This window comes from Cervus elaphus, chromosome 12, assembly GCF_910594005.1.
Source record: "Cervus elaphus chromosome 12, mCerEla1.1, whole genome shotgun sequence".
Classification (NCBI taxonomy): Eukaryota; Metazoa; Chordata; class Mammalia; order Artiodactyla; family Cervidae; genus Cervus; species Cervus elaphus.
Window position 1 is genome coordinate 25,704,622 of NC_057826.1, and position 21,203 is coordinate 25,725,824.

A 21,203-nucleotide genomic window follows, 5' to 3' on the forward strand; every position below is an offset into this window, starting at 1 on the left:
ATATTTCTCAAATTTGCCCCTCTATTCCATCCTTACCTTTCCTGTCCTAAATTATTACAATAGGCTCCTTAACTGCTTCCTCAAATCTATCGTTCACCCTCAGATGATCATAAAGAACAAAAATCAGACCTTGTCATTCTGCTTCTCTGAGTCCTTTCACATACCCTCAGACTGAAATGCAAACTCCTTAAGGAAAGCATACAAAAGCCCTTCCTGTCCACCCATCTAGTCTCCTATGTGGTTACTTACTGCTTCAAACTTCAGACAAGCAGCATCAAACTGCTTGCCACCTCCCCTATCCTCCAACTCCATATACTTCATGTATTTCTTACCTCCATTTTTATTCATGCTAACTGGTTTTTAGCTGTCTGTTTTCAGCTAACTGTCTGAACCCACCACATATCTCTTAAGAATCAGTTAATCACCTTCTCCAGAAAGTCCTCTGTAAGACCTCCCTCTCCCGGTGTTTTAGGTTTTGATATTACTGTGTATTATTTCTTTATTTTGCATTAACTATGCTATTTTTTAAATCATCAGAACAGCAACATAAAGCAGACGTTAATGCACAGACTAACCAGACTGCCTGGATTCAAATTCTGGCTCTGTCACTTAGTAGATGTATGAACTCGAGCAGGTTACATCTGTGCCTCAATTCTCTCATCTGAGAACGGGGATGATAATCCTCCCTGGGGCTTCCCTGGTGGCTCTGGGAGTAAAGAATCTGCCTGCAATGCAGGAGACCTGCGTTTGATCCCTAGGTCGGGAAGATCCCCTGGAGAAGGGAATGACAACCCACTCCAGTATTCTTGGCTGGAGAATTCCATGGACAAAGGCACAAGGAGGGCCACAGTCCATGGGGTTACGAAGAATTGGACACAACTGAACAACTAACACACAATCTTCCCTAGGGTTTAGGGTTACTGTAAGGAGGTGTGTCATGGAGCAACTGCTAAATAAGAATAAGTTACCACAACTATCCACATGTTGGTCTCCCAGCTAGACTCTGAGCAACTTGAAGGCCAGGACTTTAGCTTGTTCGATTCTCTGCAGCACAGTGTGTACTCAGTAAATGTTGCTGAATGAAAACTGGTGAGGCAGCTCTAAGATGATGGGAGGGACTATCCAGCTTCCTTTTTCAGCAAGTCCACATATATTTTTAATTGTATTGTTTTCAATTGTGTAGCTCCAAGTGTTAAATTTTTAATTTTAACCAAAATCCTGAAAACTTCACACACCTTGAAACCAATAAAAAAGAGTACCATAAAAAGTATATTCAGGGGCTTCCCTGGTGGCTCAGTAGTAAAGAATCTGCCTGCCAGTGCAGGAGACTGGTTCAGTCCCTGATCTGGGAAGATCCCACATGCTGCAGAGCAACTAAGACCATGTGCCACAACTATTGAGCCCGTGCTTCAGAGCCCAGGAGCTGCAACTACTGAGCCCACGTGTCCTAGAGCCTGTGCTCCACAACATGAGAAACCACCCAATGAGAAGCCCGTGCACCACTACTAGACAGTAGCCTCTGCTTGCCACAACTAGAAAAAAGCCTGTGCAGCAATGAAGACCCAACACGGCCAAAAATAAATAAATCATTAAAAACAACAACAAAAAGTACCTGGCCTCCAGAATTTTGAAAAAATTAAAAAAAAAAAAAAAGTATGTTTATTCTAAGAAGCTTAACTCCATTTTAAAATCTTAACTCTATTTAATATTTCCCCTCATCCCAAACTAACACAGCAAACACCTTTTTGCTTTCATACAAATAATGTATCATCCAAACTGGGATGCTCTATCACCACACTCAACAGCAGGGATTATTATGATGTGGTTCCCCTGCTTCACTGTAAGCTCCCTGAGATCAGGGCACTGTCTTAGTCATCTCTGTGTCCCAAGCCTCTAACAGTTGCCTGACATTTAGTTGGTATTTGATCAGTTTTTGAATGAATAAGTGTTGAAGAAGGCAAGTTTTATTTTGCTTATCAACTTTTTGCATTATTTCAATGATGGCTACTTTTATATAATAGTCAAAAATTACAATGTGATTTTCCATACATTATACAACTGATTTTTACAACAACCCTGAGGTAGGTATTTTTACCATCCTCATTTTGTGAATGAAGAAACAGATTCAGTAGTTGATGCTCAAGTGCTCATCTTATAAGATGGGACTCAAACTCTGACTCTTTTGATTCAGAGCCCTAAGTTTCAGTGTTTTCAGCCAGAAAACACTCTTCCTGGCAAATGACTATTAAATGAAGTGTCCCTTTGGACATTCTAAGCCTCCCAGAATCATCCCATTCTTCTAAAACCCCACACTGCAGGTAGAATACCCTGCCCTCCCCATTTCCTCTTCCATCTGCTGATTCCCACTGCCCATCAAAGGAAGCCCTCCTCTAATACAAAAGATTTAAAGTGAGGGTGGAGCTCTTCAATTATCTCTAAAAATGATCACATCTCAAACAACAGAAAATCTGGTTGGATATTTAATTCTTTTAATTTTCTAATTTTATTTTGAAAGTGATTTTAAATTCAAATCACAGAAAAAGAAAAAAAAAAACTCATGTCCTCAACACTCTCAACCAATGTTGTAATTTAACTTCTATGTACTATTTCAGCAATTTGTTTTCAGAATATCAACTACTTCACAGCTTACTCTACTTGAAAATACCAGGCTAAGAAATAAGTGATTCTGTACTCTTAAGACTTCTTATATGTGCCACAATATGATTATACTTAGAAATCTAACTTAAATATGTACTGTCTCCTTCTAGGCCACATCTGAAACCCACAGTCGTTAATCTTCTTTCCTCTAACTTCCTTTCCTTGATGTTTGGCATGTTACCTCTGGATACAGATCCAGAGGGACCTCTCACCTCATATCAGCACAGTGATAACTTGGCAGTGGTCTTAGATAAGTATATCTACTCCTCCCCAACTATAAATTATGAAACTCTTTACAAATGTGAGGGTTTGGTTTTGCTTTAGTGAGTTTGGCCAGTATAAATCAACCCATCAAAGGCTTGACACCAACATTAACATTAAAAGTGTGAGAACTAGCCTGCCAAGCTACAGTAAGTACTTCATAAGGACAAACCCAAAATAGCAGCCCTGTTATATTTAAACTCTCATGTCTGTTACTTAATCATAGAATTTTAAATCACTCTAATGCAAAACTTTCCCTTTTTCTCTACCTCCCCAATTCTCACCAATCAGAACAGTGAACAGAGAGCATGAGTTCATGAGCCCATGAATCATCACGGCTGTCCCTAGCCAGGGTGGGTACACACAGCAGCACAGTATGACCAAATGTTGCCCCCTCTCATTTTAAACAAGGAATTGACTGTTAACAGTGATTATCTCTAAGGAGTGGGAGTCAAAATTACTTTCATTTTTGTTTTTTATGTACTTTGGTATAGGTTGAATTTTTATAAAGAAAATGAATTTTATATTTAAAAAAGCATTTCTATTCTGAGGGGGAAAAAAAAGACATGAATCACTTTTAATTTGGTTCCCATAAGAGTATTAGAATAATTTCAATTTTTACGGTAAGAGATAACAGCACAAGAAAATGTCAGGAGACAAGATCCTACAGGGACCAAAGTGACCTCTCAAGCAAATTTTTTTGTTTGTTTTCAAATGTATCTCAAATTTTTGGGGCAGAGGGGAAGACAACAGATTGTAGCTTAAAAATAAAATTTATGGAAAATTTTTTGTATTCTTATCTCAAATGGTTTTCTCCCCTTTGGACCAGAGCTTAATAGCAAAGGCTTAGCACTTCTCTTGGATGGAGGAGAAGCCTGAAAGCAGACACTTCTTTTCTCTTGCACATTAGAATGGTTCTTCTGCAAGGAACAAAGAGATACCCTTAAAAAGCTCCATGAACTGTATCTTCCCCAGAGCCTGGCAAGAGAGGGGAACGAGGAAATAGTACAAAAATTTAGCTGCAGTAAAGCGAAATCAAACACGAGGTCAAGAGCAAGTGTCTGAGACTGCCCTGCCCCGCTCGGGTCCTGGTTAAATACGGTTTCTCTTTACTCTGACAACGATGCATCAGGGCTACCCCCTGCCTCCAATTTAGGCCACACGGGGGTACAAAGAACAGAAAGGCTTCGGGTAAGATTGCTTAACTCGAGCAGTTATTATTCGATACCATGAACATTTGGTTGTAATGGAGAAACCTGCTTTTAAAATGAATGTAAGATGTTGACTGAGGGTTCTACTTGCAGACTATCATTATTTTATCAATCTCTGGGAAAGTATTTCACCATCACTACGGTTCAATTTTTTCTGTTTAAGATAAGGAAGCCCCATCTAGCTTCTCCCAAATCAATTCAGTTATTACTGAGACTTTATTAGATATCTAGCAAGTGACTCAAAAGTTTTGAGGTTCTGATGGCCAGCCAGCATTCAAGCTTCATCGTTTTGTATTCCAAATTTCATCATATCCATTTACAATGACAAAATTTCCTGATTTCAAAGGAAAATGTGGTGATTGCTTAGTAGTTATCATGAGAACGGCATCCTTCACCAAATCTGCTCTGGAGTGCCTTGAACTTGAGCTCAAACGACTGATTCTAAGTCTCAAAGTGCCTGGGACCACATCTTGGGATCGAGTGTCAAAGGGGAAATATTTCGTTCCTGGCATAGTTTTCCTGACGTGATAGATATTGCATAGGAATATACGCGCCAGTAAAGAACCTGCGCGTGCCTACCAGTTTGATTTAGAAATATTATTACATACAAACGCCGTACTGTTCCCAGAAAACATCAAGGACTTTCATCAACATCTCCCTGACGCTCCCAGCTTGGAAAATGTCATGTCAGCCTTTCAGATCACGCAGATGCGCTGCTTAGGTACGAAAGGAGACGGAGTGAGTGGCTGAGCTCAGACCCAAATCTACATATTTTAGTGGTAACTGCTCCCGATCTACATCCAACATATTTACCGAACACTAACAGAACTCTAGTAAGCGCCCACCACTGGAAAGGAAAGCACTTTCTTCCCAGGAAACAGATCTTTCCACTAAAAATCCCCAAACCCGAGACCTACCACTTTTTACTGAACAAAAAAGCGAGTGTGCCGGCAAGAGGGGGTGGGAAAAAGCGTGGCAAGAATTTGCACGGCTCTTACGCCTCCTCCCTCGGAGCGCGCCCAAGTCTGCGGCCTCGGGCTCCGGGACACTTCCCCTCCCACACGCCAAGGAGCCGCGGCTGTAAGTTGAGAGAAGCGGGCTCTGGGCACGTCAATCAACCGGCTCCTCCCGCCTCCCGTCTACACCTCCCCTCCCCTCCCCCCTCAAAAAAATAAAGGCAGAGAAAGAAAGGGAAAAGAAGGTAACTAATTTGGGAACTAGTCTCTGTGGGGGCTTCGCCTCCGACCCGGGGAGGCCGCACGTCCCCGACTGGGCGCGCTGGCGGGCGGCGGGATCAAGCAGGCGGCCCGGCAGTCACCCGTCACCGGGTCCTCGCCGCGCGCCCGCCGCGCTCCGGCTCCCCGCACTGGTCGGCGCCGCTCGGGTCCCGCACTCCGCCGAGCCCGCCGCCCCTCGCCCTGCGGCCCGGGCCAAAGTTGCGCAAATAGCCCCATAACTGGCACATACTCACCGGCCGCAGCAGGAACCGGGGCTGCGGAGATTTTAGGGAGTTTAAGGCAAATCGGCAGCGGGAAAGGCGGGCGGAGGCGAAGGGGCCGAGAGCTGCAGTGGCGGCGGCGCGCGGCGCTCGGGCTGGGCTGCGCGGAGAGGCTCTGGCTCTGCCAGGGACTGCGCTGCAACAAAGGACTTCCGCTGCCGCACAGCCGCGCCTGCTGCACCGCACTGAGCCGGCCCCGCTTACGCGGCGACTCCGGGTCTGCCCACCAGTTCGCTGCGGCGTCCGCCAGCCTTCCCCTCCCTCTCGACCGCCCACCCACTCCGCCGCTGGCTGCTAGGGGCACCCGCGGTCGCCTGTTTGTTGCAACAAGTTTCTGCGTCGGGCTCCGAGGAGGCTGGCGCAACCCGCACCGCGGGGGCCGGCGCGGCGGCGGCCTGACCACCCCTCTCGCCCCTTTCCCAAGGGTAGGCTTGGGACCTCCTCCTCCTCCTGTTTGCACAGCTGGATGGGACTGGGCTCCTCCCGGCTCCCCAAGGGCAGGCTGCTGCTTTCCCACTCGTCCAGATGTCAGAGCCCGGCCCCAGAGGGCCCAGCAGCTGGGACCCTCCCTCACAGTACGTTCCTAGCGTTCGGGGGCGCCGGAACCCTCGTCCCGTCCCGTGCGCTACCAGTCGCTTCAGGGTCGCCCATTCCCCGCACCTCCCCCACGCTTGCCTTCCGTGGGCCTGTCCGCCTCTGGCCTTGAGTCACTTCCCCCGCCATGCCCCACCCCGCCCAGCCCGCCTCCCCTCCTAGGCTCCCAGGGCTTAAGCTTCCCTGGCCCCGCGCCCTCACTCTTCCCGCGAAGACGCGGGTGCACCCTTTCCCGCCCCCATCTCTGAATTGAGGTGGTGCCTGTGTTTTTTGCACACCCTGGGGAAAGTCCCCGGGTCACGCGGTTGTGTGTGGGGGGGAGCCTGTGACGCTCAGGCTGGTCTCCACGCTTCCGCCTACAGAGTCACGACTAGCAACCGTGGCGAAGGCACCCGGAACGCGGGCCGACCCCCGCCAGGCCAGTTGAGCTGGCGGGCCGGCGCGCACGTATGCACGCACGCACGCACACTTCGGCCCCCACGCCTCTGGTTCTTCAGCTACGAGGCGCGCGGTCACGTGGGGCCCTTCGCGGGGCGGCTGGCGCGGGAAGCCGCGCGAGAGCGGGCCGCGGGGTGCGTGAGCCGGCGCCGCCGCGTGACGTACGCGGCGCGGGAGGCGCCCCTCCCGCACAGAGAACTCGGCCGCCTGCCTGCCGCGGCGGCCTCTGGGTAAGCGACGCGGCCCGGCCCCTATGGGCTGCCCCGGGCTCAGTCCCTCCCGCCTCGAGCCGCCTGGGGCGGCGGCCTGCAGCTGCGCCGGTCGCGGGACAGATGCAAGTAGCTGGGGAGATGGGTGTTTCTGGTCCGTTTGAGATGTCAATCAGGGCACTGGAGGAAAATGGCAACCGTCAGTGAGAGCTGGGCGGAGGATATCCAGAGCGGCCTTTCTCTGCCCACACCAGGCGGCCGCCGGGCCCGACGCAGGCCGGGACTGGGCTCCGGGGCGCTTCAAAGGGACAGAGACCTTCCGGCTCGGGGTCCCGGGGCGACCCGGTGTGGGTAGCCCCCACGGGCCTGAGGCATTCTCCAGGCTGCTGCACCCCCGACCCCTCTCGCCAGTGGGCGGGTCTCCAGATGCCACTTGCGGGATGCTGCAGGCACTGTCCTCAGTCTCCCCTCCACAGCCCCGTTTGTGATTACCCGTGTCTAGGGCCGGAATTCCCCCTCATCTCCATAGTTCTTTTTTCAGATTATGTTAATCTCATTCTAAGTCAGTTTTTCTTTTTAAAGCCTGCTCCATCTATCGCTGCCTTCTTTAGCACTCTTTATTTGGAGAAATCAAGCTGTTGTCAAATTGCTTAGGCAGCGCCTAGCGCCGTACCTGGAAATTGACAGCAGCTGACGTGTTTCATAAATTAACGCCCCGGTTCCCCCCAGTGGCATGCATTCTCTTGAGACTCCTCTTTGGCAAAGCTGCTATTCTCACAGGATTTTGTGAAGTATGTAAAGTACACCTTAGAATCACAAGTCTTAAAGCCAAAGGGGCCTAATAGAAAATGCAGTTCATCCCTCTCATTTTACAGGTGAGGACACCAGGCCAAAAGACTAGCTTGATCGAAATCCCATACCTCTTCAGTAACTAGACTCCAGGGCTCTAGATGTCTTGGTCTTCACAGTCCTCACCACACCAGGAGTGCGATGCCAGTTTAACCCACTCACTGTAGAGACTTATCTGCTAGAGGTGATTATACTTGATTCCGGTTATTGAGAAATCAGACTTGGCTAGTGTGATGACTCTGGCTCTTAAGGAATGTGGTTGGCACTATTTCTAGGTGGAATAGACTGCTTATTAATGTACTTTGAGCTCAAAGCTTGTCCCCCTCCCCCGCACAAAAACATTCAGCTCTATTTTCTGCAAGAATAACCAAGATGTGCAGCATTAGTTGCTTCCTTGGGTAAAGGCACCAGAGATCACTTTGGCAATCTGAATATGGTTTAATTAAGAGTAAAGTATTAATCCGTTATCAGACATCAGCTCTTTAATAGAGAACAAAACACTGATGGGATAGGAAGCAGAATGGATGAGTCCTGATGGTTGGGAGGTTTTCAGGAACCAGTAGAACATCACAGGGATAATCAGCAAGAAGACAGGAGGGGACCTCCTATAACTTGCTATACCTTTTCTCCCAGCGCAGCTCTGAATGTCTTATTTGGAGGTGGTAGAGATGGATTTGGTCCTTGTTTATTGAGTAAACAGCCCAACAGCAACCTGCAGTGGCCCGCTGCTCTTTCATAGATGAATTATGAATACTTACCAAAATGGAGGTAGTATTGTCTCCCATCTTAAAAGCAAGGAAACAGGCTCAGAAAGATTTACCTGGCTTCGATGATGCTGTCATTTGCAGTAGAATTCAAGGCTAAATCACTTTATCTCCCAAGTTTGGTCAGTGCTCTTTTGCATTAGATCTTGCTACCACTTCAAGCCAGGAAGGGGATGAGTGAATCGCCTGTGGCTGATTTATTGGCGCCTGTGGTTGCCCAGAGAGGCTGAGCAGGACTTTCAGCTGCCCTCTATGCCTTAGAAAGTAGAGCTGTGTGCTTCCACCCTATCTCCTGAGGGGAGTGCGGAGGAGCCAGGCTGTCTAGCTGGGGAGGAGGGGCCCAAGTGCCTTGGCCATAAATTATCCTGGTCAGGGCTGTGCTGGGAAGTGTTGCATAATGCCCTCCCCAACACTGAACCAAAGTGATTTATTTACTATGGTCCGTAGATGGTGCTTGACCATCTTGTTAAAGAAAAACCTGTACATTTTAGTAATAAAGGCCAGAAAAGAGTTGGGGGTTTTATATTATTGCAGGTTTTTTCCTTGTCTTAAAGAGCAGTGCAGGTGCTCTTATCTTGATAAATTATAAAGTACTTCTACACCACTTCCTGTGCCCCCTTTCTGCTTATTTATTCCAAATTGCATGTGAACTTCAGTCTCTTGAGAGAAGAATGCTAAGAAAAATACTGTTCCAGTTTATAGTTACCAGCACAGGCTGTGGAGTCAAATATAGCTTTTGATCCCCACTTTGTACTATTTGCTTGTTGTATGTCCTAAGCCTAGGTTTTTTCTTATCTGTGAAGTGGAAATAGAAATAATACATATAAAAAAAAAGAATACATATAGTCATGGTGAGGATTAAAAGAGATAGTGTACATAGAGCATTTAGCACAAGGCCTTACACATACTATTTACTCTATAATAATAGCTGTTGATAACTAACAATATTTCCTCTAGAAAAGATATTGCTGCTTGAACTTGCTTAGGGAGAGTGGAGGAAGAGGAAAGAAAGTGTTTGAAGTAAACAGTAGTTTCAGGATTATTGGTTGAATTTATTAACACATCTGCTTTTTCTAGCAGGAATTTTTTTTTTTTCTTTTTTAAAAAAGTCTTACCTGGAGAAAAAGTGTTTATAGTGTTAAGTTAGTTATTTTTGAATATTTTTCTAATTCATTATTTCCCTGGTTACAAATCAATCATACAACGGCTCTTTAATTCCTCCTGAGAAATCCTAGGCACTTTAAGCAAAGGGTTTCATTAATGCATGTGGATAATGTGTTTGTGGAACATTCCATGGCAAAGGAAACCTTGGTTCATCTATATTCAGAAGTTATAATCATTCTTGTTTGTACTGTATTCCAGGTCTGTACCAGCATTGTTGTTTTCCAGTTTTCTCCTGCCCTGTCAGTGGTTTGCTTTTTCTTTCAGAAATGCAGACTTAATTTTCTTTAGTGGACTGAGAGGAAACTTTTCCTTTCCTTTACAGGGTTCTGATATTTTTAAGATCCAGCAGCAATTTGCACTCACCGGTGTTAGCTTTCTTGTTTGCCTGGCATTGCGGCTTTATCAGGCATCCCACGTGTTGGTTAGATGGGGGTAGAGATGTAGTAGGCTGGCTGTGTCTACCAACAGGCAGCAGGCCCCAAACTAACGTTTCCCCTGTTCCGTTAAAGGTTTCTAGAGCTTAACTGCTCTTCCTGTATCATCTACCACGTCTGCTCCTTACCCTCTTCTCTTACATTCTCAGAGATATTTTCAGTAGCAAATGCCTAGAATTACTGCAGGTTTTACCTCACACAATACTTTTCAGATTTTGAATTTCCATGTGATTTTCAGATATTATAAAAATAGATATAATGGTGTCTGAGTGAATATACCTCTTTTTCCTAAGTACTTTTAAAAAAGAAGTTTGAAAATGGTATGTGCTTCATCTGCCCCCAAGACCCATACTACTTTGGGAGTATTTCTGTTTCTTGATCTGGCAAGTTTTTAGTTTAAAATTAAAATTAGAATGACAGTGGTTGATTTTGGTTCATTTAATGTAATTCATATAATTCCCACATTTTAAGCCCTTCTTGTGAAATAGCTTTTCTCTGTAATTTTAGTGTGTGAAATAGTCTCTTGGATTTCTTGGGTCCCTTGTTCTTCTAATGCAGTGGTTCTTAATTGAGGCATTATATTAGAATCACCTGTATGTTATTCGCTCAGTCCTGTCCAGCTCTTTGTTACCCCACAGGCTGTAGCCTGCCAGGCTCCCCGGTCCATGAAATTCTCCAGGCAAGAGATACTGGAGTGGGTTGCTGTTAACTTCTCCAGGAATCACCTGAGGATGTTAAAAAAGGCTCTGTGCCTCACCCTCAGCAGTTCTGTTTGGGTTAATCTGGAGTAGGACTCAGACATCAGTACAGCTCTGCATGGAAGGTTTTACAAGGCAGTTAGAGCCACTATTCTGGTCTAAAATGATTTCTGCAAACATTCTTTCTCTTGGTTATAAAACATTACACTGCCACAATCATGTGAAGGTAAATTAAAAAGTTAAAATCATTATATAAATTCTTAGTAAGTAGCACTTTGGATATTTCTGCTTTTACCTTTGTATTTATAGCCATGAGTAAGTATCTCAAAAAAGCTATACACATTCCTAGGCCAACTTTCCTGTCTCCATGTCCTAATAATTAAAGTAACAGTGGTAGAAACCACAAAGAAAATAAGTGTTTTCCAGAGAAACGGATGTCTTACTTCTTTTGTTTATTCTTTTATTGAAGTCTTATAGCCTGCCTGAATGAAAAGTTGCATGTTGTAGGACATTATTCTGGCTGTCATAGATCTGAGAGTCCAGATCTGAGAGTCCAGTCTGTCTATTATAAGATTTTTTTTTAATAAACTCAAAGATGTTGGATATCAAGGTAACGTTGAAACTATTCTAGCTTACTTAGATTGAGCTAATCCAGAGTTATTACAGTCTAGTAAGTAAACAATTTTTTGTAGTCTCTTAAATATCAGTGCTATTATTATAAATATCACTTTGATAACAGACAAACCGTTTTAAGATGTAGCACCATTACATTTGGCTATAGCATTTGTAAATACAATGGTAAGTTATTTTATTGCAACCTCTCTTACATTTTAAATCTCCACCAAAATTTCTCACATGTAACTTCTAAGATGTTTCTGTACACATAAGAAACTTTGACTGTTCCACATACTAAAGAAAATAAAATGAGTAGACAAAAAATGATGAGCAAAGGCTATATTAAAAGCCTCTCTAATAATTTGTAAAGTAAGTTGTATTAGAAAACGTTCTGAATTAACTATGTGATGTTTTGGTTCTAGTAACATGAGGTAAAGTCTGGTTGTGCTGCCTTAAGACATGTCTATAATGCAAAAAAGTTTGAATGAACTTATATATATGACTTTTTATTTAACAGATTTGAGTTTATTTCATTTTATAAACTTGAAACATTTTATCCCCTTATTTGGTTCAATATACTTGCAAAATCTGCCATCAGTATATATGTTGATAGTTCTAGATGGGGATTTTTGAAGAAAGGGTACTGAGTTTAAGATCAGACTTGAAGTTCTGCCAGTACCATTTAACGGGTAGTTATCTGATTTTGGGTACCTTTCCTGCCTTCTCTGAGCTTATGGTTTCTTAACCTGAAAATGGAAATAATACAGGATCTGCTTTAGTACCTCATAGGATCAAAAAAAGATAGTGTCGGAGAGAGGTTCTCAAAGTGTGGTCCATGGACACCTTGAAGTTTCCTGAATTTCTTTCAGTGGGTTTACAAGTATCTCCCTTTTGCCAGGCAGTTTCTCTTAATACATTTGAACCAAAACAACATGTGGCAATAGATTGATTGAAAAGGCAGAGAAAAGAACCCAGCTATAGTTTTTAAAGCCAGGTATTAAAGAAGATTGCAGACTATAAGTGCCACCCTTCAAAGTGGATAAGAATCCACCTACCCGGTACAGGGGACACAGGTTCAATCCCTGGTGTTGGAAGATTCCATGTGCTGCGGAGCATCTAAGCCCACACGCCACAGCTACTAAACGCATGCTCTAGAGCCCTTAAGCCGCAACTACTGAGACTGTGTGCCGCAACTACTGAAGCCCACATGCCCCAGAGCCCACGAGCCGCAACTTCTGAGCCCACGTGCTGCAGATACTGAAGCCTAAGTGCCTAGAGTCTGTGTTCCGCAACAAGGAGAGCTACCGCTGTGAGAAGCTCACGCACCGCAACGAAGAGTAGCCCCAGCTTGCTGCAACTAGGGAAAGCCCACACACATACACAAAAAGCAGTGAAGACCCAGTGCAGCCAAAAATAAATATTTTTAAAAACCGATGCCACCCATCTCACTTTAAGAAGTTATGTTTTGGAATATATGTGTTATTTATATTAATATGTAATGGGTTTTTTGTTAAACATTAAAATTTTTAAAATTTCTCACTCTAATTCTGAATATGATAAATGGTGATGAACATAACCCACATAACAGCCCTTAGTACTTTTCTTAAGAGTGTAAATAAATCTGGAGAACAAAACTTTAGAAAAACTGATAAAGGGTAATGACTGAGTAGTTCTATCAGGAAAATTATGCAAGTGAAAATTGTAAACTTGAAAAAAAGTTTGAAAACGACCATATGGCATTAGAGAGTGATAAAAAGCAAGCAGAAACTAGAAGGAGGTCTACGCTTGGAAGAACAGAACAGTTGTGAATAGTTTTCCATTTTTATGGCTTTTAACCAGAGAAAGGCCCGAGTTGGGAACTCTGAGGGCATGCCTAAAACTGTGATAGTAATCTGTAGTCTTGCTTGAAGAAAAGAGGACAGAGTTCAAAGTGACCATATAGGTAGAAAGTAGGAAAATCCAGAAAGGTTGTTGCAGGGACCCCCAAATACTGAATATAAACTCAGCTTAAATCTCTTGCCAACCCTGAAATGTATATGTGTGTTGAGCAGCCTCCAAACAGCACACCTAACAAAAAAAAAAAAACCCCAAACCATAGTGGAGGCAGAACTTGGGAGTTTAATTTGCAAATTTGCAAATTTTGTTTAATTTGCTTAAAATTTAAATTTTAAATTTTAATTTGCTTAAAAATTTGTTTAATTTGCAAAAACAAAACAAAAAGACTTTTTTTTAAATTTAATTTTTTAAATTTTAATTTGCCTAAAAATTTGTTTAATTTGCAAAAAGAAAGCAAAAAAACATCAGTGCTGTTTGGAAGAATATTATAGTACCTAGAATCTTTAGTAATGACAGTGTCTAAGATATTATCCAAAATGATGAGACACATGAAGAAACAGGAAACTATCATCCTAATTGAGATTGACCCCAAGATGACCCAGAGGTTGGGTTTAACTGAGAAGATTTAAAGCAACTACTGTAACTGCTGAAGGGTGTAAAGGAAAATAAGGTCATAATATGTGAATAAACTGGAAATCTCAGCAGAGAAATAGAAAAAGTGAGATGAAAATTTTAGTCCTGAAACTATATCTGAGATAAAAAATGGGTTAAGGAATGATGGTGAACTTGAAGATAGGTAAATGGAAATGATCTGTATCTGAAGCAGAAAGAGAAATTACTGTGTGTGAAAGTTCTCTATAAACGTCAACACTTTGTATTAACATCAGGGATTAATGGGTTTCTTTCAAGGCCTAAACTCACCTCTTTCCTCTGCATGTAGACTGACTTCATAGTTTGTAAACCAGTGCCATCTAAGAGTACTCTGAGATTCTCTCTCCTTACCTCAACCATGTGCTTCCCACTATCAAAAAAAAAAAAAAGATCCTTTTTTTTCTCCATGGCTCACTGCTGCACTTATACTTTTGATTCTATCCGCAGCTTCTAGAGATTCTACCACTCTTCGGCCTGAAAGTCTTTGATCTGTAGTTCCCTCAATATCCTGTTCTATCTGTACCTATCCTCAGTGGCCTCTGCTTTCTAACATTCTAACATCCCACTGGAATCAGATACTTTGCTCTTTCCCAGTTGAGAGAAACCTCTTGGTCAGCACACTTGGGGGGGTGTTTGTAATAGGCCTCATCCCCATGTCTCTCAGCCACCCCTCCCATCAAGGTTCTTGCCTTTTCTTTCTTTTTTTTTTTTTAAAAGGTTCTTACCTTTTCTCGTGTTGTGTGAGTCGCTGCGTCGTGTCCGACTATTTGCGACCCCGTGGACTGTAGCCTGCCAGGCTCCTCTGTCCATGAGGTTCTCCAGGCAAGAAGACTGGCGTGGGTTGCCATTCCCTTCAGAGGATCCACCTTTTCTTTACCTCCCTCAGTAACAATATATTTTCTTATTTCTCTTTGTCTGTCTAGTTGTATCCGTGTTTCTCAAGGATTCATTTTTAGCTTTTTTTCCTACTCTTTTCTTATTTTACTTGGCAATCCCATCCATTCCTGGTGACTTCAGCCCAGTGATTTCGGAGGACCTCCTCTCCAGTGCTGCCTGTTGTCTCCACTGGTAACTGAACATTTCTACTTAGATGTCCTAGGGTGGACACCTCAAACTCACTGTATCCAAAGTGAAGCTTCTCTCTTACCAAGTCAGTTTCTGTGCCTCTCCTCTGGCATTCTGCTATACCACCTGTATATCAACACTGCACATGGCAGTCACTCTGCAAATAGGACCCCGAGGAATGAATGAATGCTTCCAGTTGCCCAAGCTGGAATTCTGAAACTCACTTTTGACTTGATCTTCCCTGTGACTGACAACATCCAGTTCTCTGCCAATGCTTGTCAGTTCTCCATCTGGTATATCTTCTTGTATTCTTTTCTTCATTCCCACTGCCATTATCTGGATGTTACGAAAGACTACTTGCTGGTCTTTATTGCTCCATGCCTTTTCCTTGTTAATCTTTTATATTTGTTGCTACTAGAGCAGTCTTGATTCTCAGGCCTAATGATGATTTTACTCATTCTGGCTTTTTATTTTTTCCTGCCTGGAATGCTATGTTCACCTTCTCCATTTTCATCTAAATCCAGTTCTAATGGCTTATTTCTCATTGGGTTTCCTGTCATTTATCTCCCCCTCATGCTGTCCAATTGCTCTTACGGCACTTAATCACTTTTGCTTCATGTCATAGTTACTCTGTTTTATGTTTTGTCTCCCCTATTAGCTTATTGACTGCAACATCACTGTGATTTTTCTCTGTCCCTGTGCCTTGTACGGTGCATGCTTTCAAATACTTTCCTTTATTAAATTTCTCTTCACAAAGTATTTGTTTGATAAGTGAATTTAACTGTTACTCATAGACCATTAACCACAGATTTTTATATATGTGACTTTTTAGTGTGTGCTATTTTCATTTCTACATGGTTCAATAGTTCACTATACTAATGCACTATTTATATACACCATGTGTGTATATATATATATATATATATAGAGAGAGAGAGAGAGAGAGAGAACTGTTGAAAATGTTTATGATCCAAGGGGGGTTTTTGGAGACAATTTGTAAGACTGGTTTAAGGTACTTCAAGCTTAACTATTTTATTGAATCTAAGACCTGTTTTTCACATACTGAAATATCCAATATAAAGTTTTTATTTGGTTTTTTAATCTCCTTATAAATTGGTGGTATTTTAGAATCAGGGAAATTTGGTAGATAAAATAAATAATGACTTTTGATTAAATGGCCTTTTGGAACAATACCCACAACTTGGATTTTTTATTATGTTCTTAGAGGATAGGCTCAGGTCGCTGTTGTTTCTGTTATTTTAATTTCTTATTTTATTTCTGCTTAAAAGCTTTTAAAATGAGATAAAAAGGGATATGGGTTTTGTTTCGTTACTTGAGGGAGGACCAGGGGAAACTATTAATGTCTGAATTAGGAGAATTTTTTAAAGTAGTGTGTGAATATAGAGTTAAAAGCAGTTTTAGGATTCTTAAAGTATAATATTATTCATATAAAAACCTTCTTAAGGGATATATGGGACTTCCCTGGTGGCTCAGATGGTAAAGCATCTGCCTACAATGCAGGAGACCCGGGTTCAATCCCTGGGTTGGGAAGATCTCCTGGAGAAGAAAATGGCAACCCGCTCCAGTATTCTTGCCTGGAAAATCCCATGGACGGAGGAACCTGGTAGGGTACAGTCCATGCGGTCCCAAAGAGTCGGACTCGACTGAACTACTTCACTTTCACTTTCAAGGGATATATACATATGGAGTAGAAATATGATAATGTACAGTAGAGTCATAAACACTAAATCAAGATGGTGGTTGCCTTTGGAGGCAAGGAGTAGGGGGTGGGTAGGGGATAGAATGAGGGAGAAATGCAGTGGTTTTCTACCCTATTTGTAATTGTTTACTTTCTGTGCCCAGGGCCAGGTGCATGGGAGGTGGGTGCTTGTTACATTGTTCTCTTTATCTACTTATCTGAAATACTTCAGCATATTCAAACAGGATAGTTCCCCCCCCCCCCCCCCTTAAGTCCCTGCTCCCTAGTTTCCCTGGCAGAAAGGAAAGTGGTTTCTTTGAACCTTTCCAGACATGTTTACATAAACAAGAATATATTTATGCATAAATTCTTACCCCACCTTTAAAAATAAAATAACCACTCTACCACTTTTTCATAAATAGTAGTCTTCTCTACACAATTTTACATTTTGCTCTTTTTTTACTTAGTATGTATTGGAGATTATTCCATATTAGTACATTAAATACATGGTTTTAACAAAAATAGCTTTAACCTTTTATCAGTAATAATTGCTTTAGTTTTTACCAGTTTTAAATGTTTATTTTGCTGTGTCACATTTGCTTAAGTAGCAGGAATCTGGGTTTCTCCCTGGTTCTTCTTTCCAGGTATTCCTCTGAGACTTCCCAGGGTGCTTGCTGACTGTTCCCTCTGCTCCTTGAGTTGGTGGGTGGTGTCTTTTTCTGGGAGGTGGAGAGGAGGACCCTGGGGGACTGGAGTCCAGTGCCCAGGTTTGAATCCCCAGCTCTGCATCTCACTAGCAGCGTGATCTTGGGTCAGTTAACTCTCTGTGCTGATTGTTTCCTCACCTGTAAAATGGATTGATTATTTCCTTTCTCGTAGAATTGTATTGAAAAGTAAATGAGTGAAAAATTCCTGACACACAGGAAACATTATAAACAGTTGACGATTTTTATTACCCATCACTCAGCATTTTGCATCCCAAGCTACTGCCAGTCTCGACAGCTAACCCCCCACTCTCATCACTGACCTCCTTAAGACTTTGATCTGTCTGGTTAGTGAGAAAGCTTCATTCTTTTTTTAGGACCTGCTCTTTTAGAGGAGGTTCTCCCAGACCCTAGTGATGCCCTTTATGCCACAGCTGCCTTCTCTTTGAAGCATCAGGGCTCTCTGCACAGTTGAGGTGGAGAAGGTGGATGGAGAGGACGGCACACCCTCCCGCTTTCAGGGCGCCCTCAAATGTTCTTGCTGCTCTGCTCACACTAGGCTTCTCCACCAGAATTCTTTTGCACGTTCTTCAGGAGGCATGATTCCCCACCAACCCCCACCCCCACCCCCAGAGCAGTGGTCCCATCCAGCATTCTACTTCTTCGGGAACCTCCATGCTTGTCTGTGTCTGAGTCCAGTTAAGATCAGGGCTTAGGTTCTTTCCCACTGGGCTCCAAGCCCCATGTGGTGTGACATCTATTTTAAGGGCTTCTGTGACTGATAAGTTTCCCAAACTTTATATGATAGGCGACCAGTGTCCCCTGAGTATGCAGAGGATCCCTAAGGAGCAGGGAGAGCTCTTGCCTAGCCAGGACACACTGTAATGTTATTAACATTTATAGTTGACATTTGAACAGTAGTTTCCATTGCAAGGTGCTTTTCATGTAACTTATCTCATCTGGCCCTGAGGCAAAGATCAGTACCTCATTCGCATTTTTGCCAGTGAGGAAACTGAGGACTAGAAACATTGTGGTCACATAGATAAAAAAGGACAGACTTCCTCTTTCACATCTTTGGCACCCAGGGCAAGTCACTTTCTTACCAGATTTTAAAAATGCCATGTGTTAACATTTTCAGTAGGGTTGATATCAGTTATTCATAATGGGGTATTTAATGTTAGCTAAGTTTAGGGTTAGATTAACAGTATTGAAAACTGTTGAGTAATTTCATTTAGATTTAGGTCTCCCAGTCCTCTGTAGGTTTGTGTGAACTATAGCCAATTTGGTAAATAAAATATATATATATTGTCCTTTTTCTCAGAGCCACAATGGACACAGCTAGCCATAGCCTTGTCCTTCTGCAGCAGCTGAACATGCAGCGAGAATTTGGTTTTCTGTGTGATTGCACCGTTGCTATTGGAGACGTCTACTTCAAAGCCCACAGAGCAGTGCTTGCTGCTTTTTCTAACTATTTCAAGATGATATTTATTCACCAAACAAGGTAAGGAGGTGCTTTTGTAAATCAGAAGAATTTTTAATACCGTGATATAGCTAAGCTTTATTATAACATCATTTTGGGTATTCTTTTTTTATGGGATCACCTTAGTAAATAATAAAAAAAATTATCATTTTTTTACACATCTGTAATTAAGCTCTGTATAGAATCCATGGTGGAAGATAAGAATTAAAACAATAATAAGTAAAGTTTATTTATTTGTTTAATCCCATAACCAACCACTAAGCATGTATCTAATGTAAATTCTACCGTTATCCATACTTTCTTAGGGAAAAAGAAACTGTGATTGAGTTATTAAGTAACTTGTCCATCTAGGATTACACGCACAGCTAATAAGTGAAACTCAAATGCAAATCTGTACTCTTAGTCACTAAGTTGTTGATTTCTTTCCTTAACATTTTCATAGCAAGATTTCAATGTCATAACTCCACCCACCTCGTGGTGGTGGCGAGGAGCCCCGCCGATGGGCGGGGCAGTCGGTTCCACCCTTCTTTCCTCTGCGGGCTCCGCCTGTCAGCGGGCAGCGGTGTCCTCAGCCCCAGTTTCTGGCCGCGCCGCTGAATTCGACCCTGGGTCCAGTGGCGCCGTCCCCACGGAGGGTGGGCCGATATTCCATATTGTAATTCAAAGGTCATTTGTTTCGAATATTTCTTCAAAAATTTTTTTTTAATTTAGGTTAACTCAACATGGATAGGGAGAGGGGTATAAAATGGTATCCAGATTCTGAGTTCTTGGTAAAGAATAGCTTTAATGCATCTTAGGTTAAAAGTGATGGAACACTTTGCTTTTTTAGAAGACCTTACTTTTGGCATTTCTTTGGCAGTCCAGTGGTTAAGACTCTGTACTTCCCCTGCAGGGGGCGCAGGTTCGATCTCTGGTCAGGGAACTAAGATCACAGGCCAGGTGGCTTGGCCAAAAATAGAAAAAAGACATTTATAGTCTAAGAGAGAGGTAATGCATGTAAGGAAAATAATTGCAGTGTAATTGATCTCTTTGTGCCTCAGTTTCCTTCTCTGTAAAACACTAGTATATCCACTCCATGGTGTTGAGATGATTAAATGGATTAATAATATTAAAGTGTTTGCATCAGAGCTTTGCACTGTTAGCTGCTGCTATTAATAATTTCTGTGATGTCTATAGTCGAAGTGTTGCACAAAGTAGACTGGAGTGTCAGCAGACTTATTTTGAGAGGGTTAGAAAGGTTTTACAGAGACTCTGAATCTTAAAGGATCAGGAGGAGTTTTTCAGATGTTACAGAGGAATGCCAATAATTGCAATTATAGGTGGAGGAAATAAATGCACGAAAACATATGCAGCTATGAACCAGGCTAGCACATTCAAAAAATGGAGTAAATCAGAATGATTGGCATGTATGATAAAAAGGGGAGAGGAGATTAGAGTCCGGGACAGGTCATGGGTAGCCTTTTCCAGCACACACAAGTTTCCTCTCCAATTTAAGTGTCAATGTAGAAACTAGATTAGGAACGCTACCTTCACATCAGCCTCATTTGAGAGCAGTGAGTTGGTTTAGCTCTTAAAACACCTGTTTTTTACCAGGCACCATGCTAGGCTAAATTCAGGAGATGCATAGGTAACAGGCCTACTCTGTGATATTTCTGCTGAGTAAAATTCCTCACTTAAAAAGACCTCTGTGCTGATACTAAAAAAAAAAACCCTGCCACAGACCATGGCAGTGAGTGGGTCAGAGGTAAGAGTGAAACCTAAGAGGGAATCCTAAAATATCAGGACTAAAGAAATGGATTGCTGGCATCCAGACTGCTTTCTGATGTGTTGAGGCAAACTTTCGTTTCAGGGAAGGTATGTCCATCGACTGATTCCATTGTTCCTTGTTATCTAACCTCTCCCTCAGGTTCTCTTTATCTTAATTTTAACAGTGTTTCCTGATTTCTTGTTACACGATTATTTCCATCTATCTTCTGAATTCTAGATTCATATGTGAAAAACTGGGCTTGAGACTAATTTAAAGCTTTTCAAAATTACACTTGTATTCATTTGTGATCTAAAGAGTAGATATATTAATATACTTGGAAGCCAAAATAAGGTGAGTATGATTTAAATTCTATATGATACCAATTCCAATAAGCCCTTTGAAAATTTTAAATTATTTTTTATTGTGGCAAAATATATATAAACATAAAATTTACCATTTTAACCATTAATTGTACAGTTCAAGGGCATGAATCATATCCACAGTGTTGTGTAACTATCACCATTACCTATTTCTAAAACTTTTCATCACCCCAGAAAGAAACTGTAACCATTACATAATAAACCCCCATCCTCTCCACTCTCAAGTTCCCGGTAACCTCTAATCTATT

At 42.5% G+C, this 21,203-nt stretch overlaps 2 protein-coding genes and 1 non-coding gene across 9 annotated transcripts in view; 2 read left to right on the forward strand and 1 right to left on the reverse strand.

The window, feature by feature from the left end:
- The window catches only part of ZBTB1 (zinc finger and BTB domain containing 1), a 27,053-nt gene extending 19,247 nt beyond the window's left edge, over nt 1-7,806 (reverse strand). For 3 of the 4 annotated variants that reach the window (XM_043919734.1, XM_043919730.1, XM_043919731.1), the window contains exon 1: nt 5,602-5,888. The gene's annotated coding sequence lies outside the window, so the exon portion shown is untranslated. Of the gene's footprint in view, nt 1-5,601; nt 5,889-7,789 lie in introns of those variants that run through there. The other variant, XM_043919733.1, reaches the window with a different exon arrangement.
- Nucleotides 6,524-21,203, forward strand: part of ZBTB25 (zinc finger and BTB domain containing 25) — a 22,624-nt gene continuing 7,944 nt past the window's right edge. For 2 of the 4 annotated variants that reach the window (XM_043919737.1, XM_043919740.1), the window contains exons 1-2: nt 6,524-6,890; nt 18,670-18,849. In XM_043919737.1, the coding sequence (XP_043775672.1) occupies nt 18,677-18,849 (173 nt within the window). In that variant the 5' untranslated portion in view covers nt 6,524-6,890; nt 18,670-18,676. The other 2 variants (XM_043919739.1, XM_043919738.1) reach the window with 2 other exon arrangements.
- TRNAC-ACA lies at nt 16,425-16,496 on the forward strand. The gene has a single exon. It is a non-coding gene; the product is annotated as a tRNA-Cys (tRNA).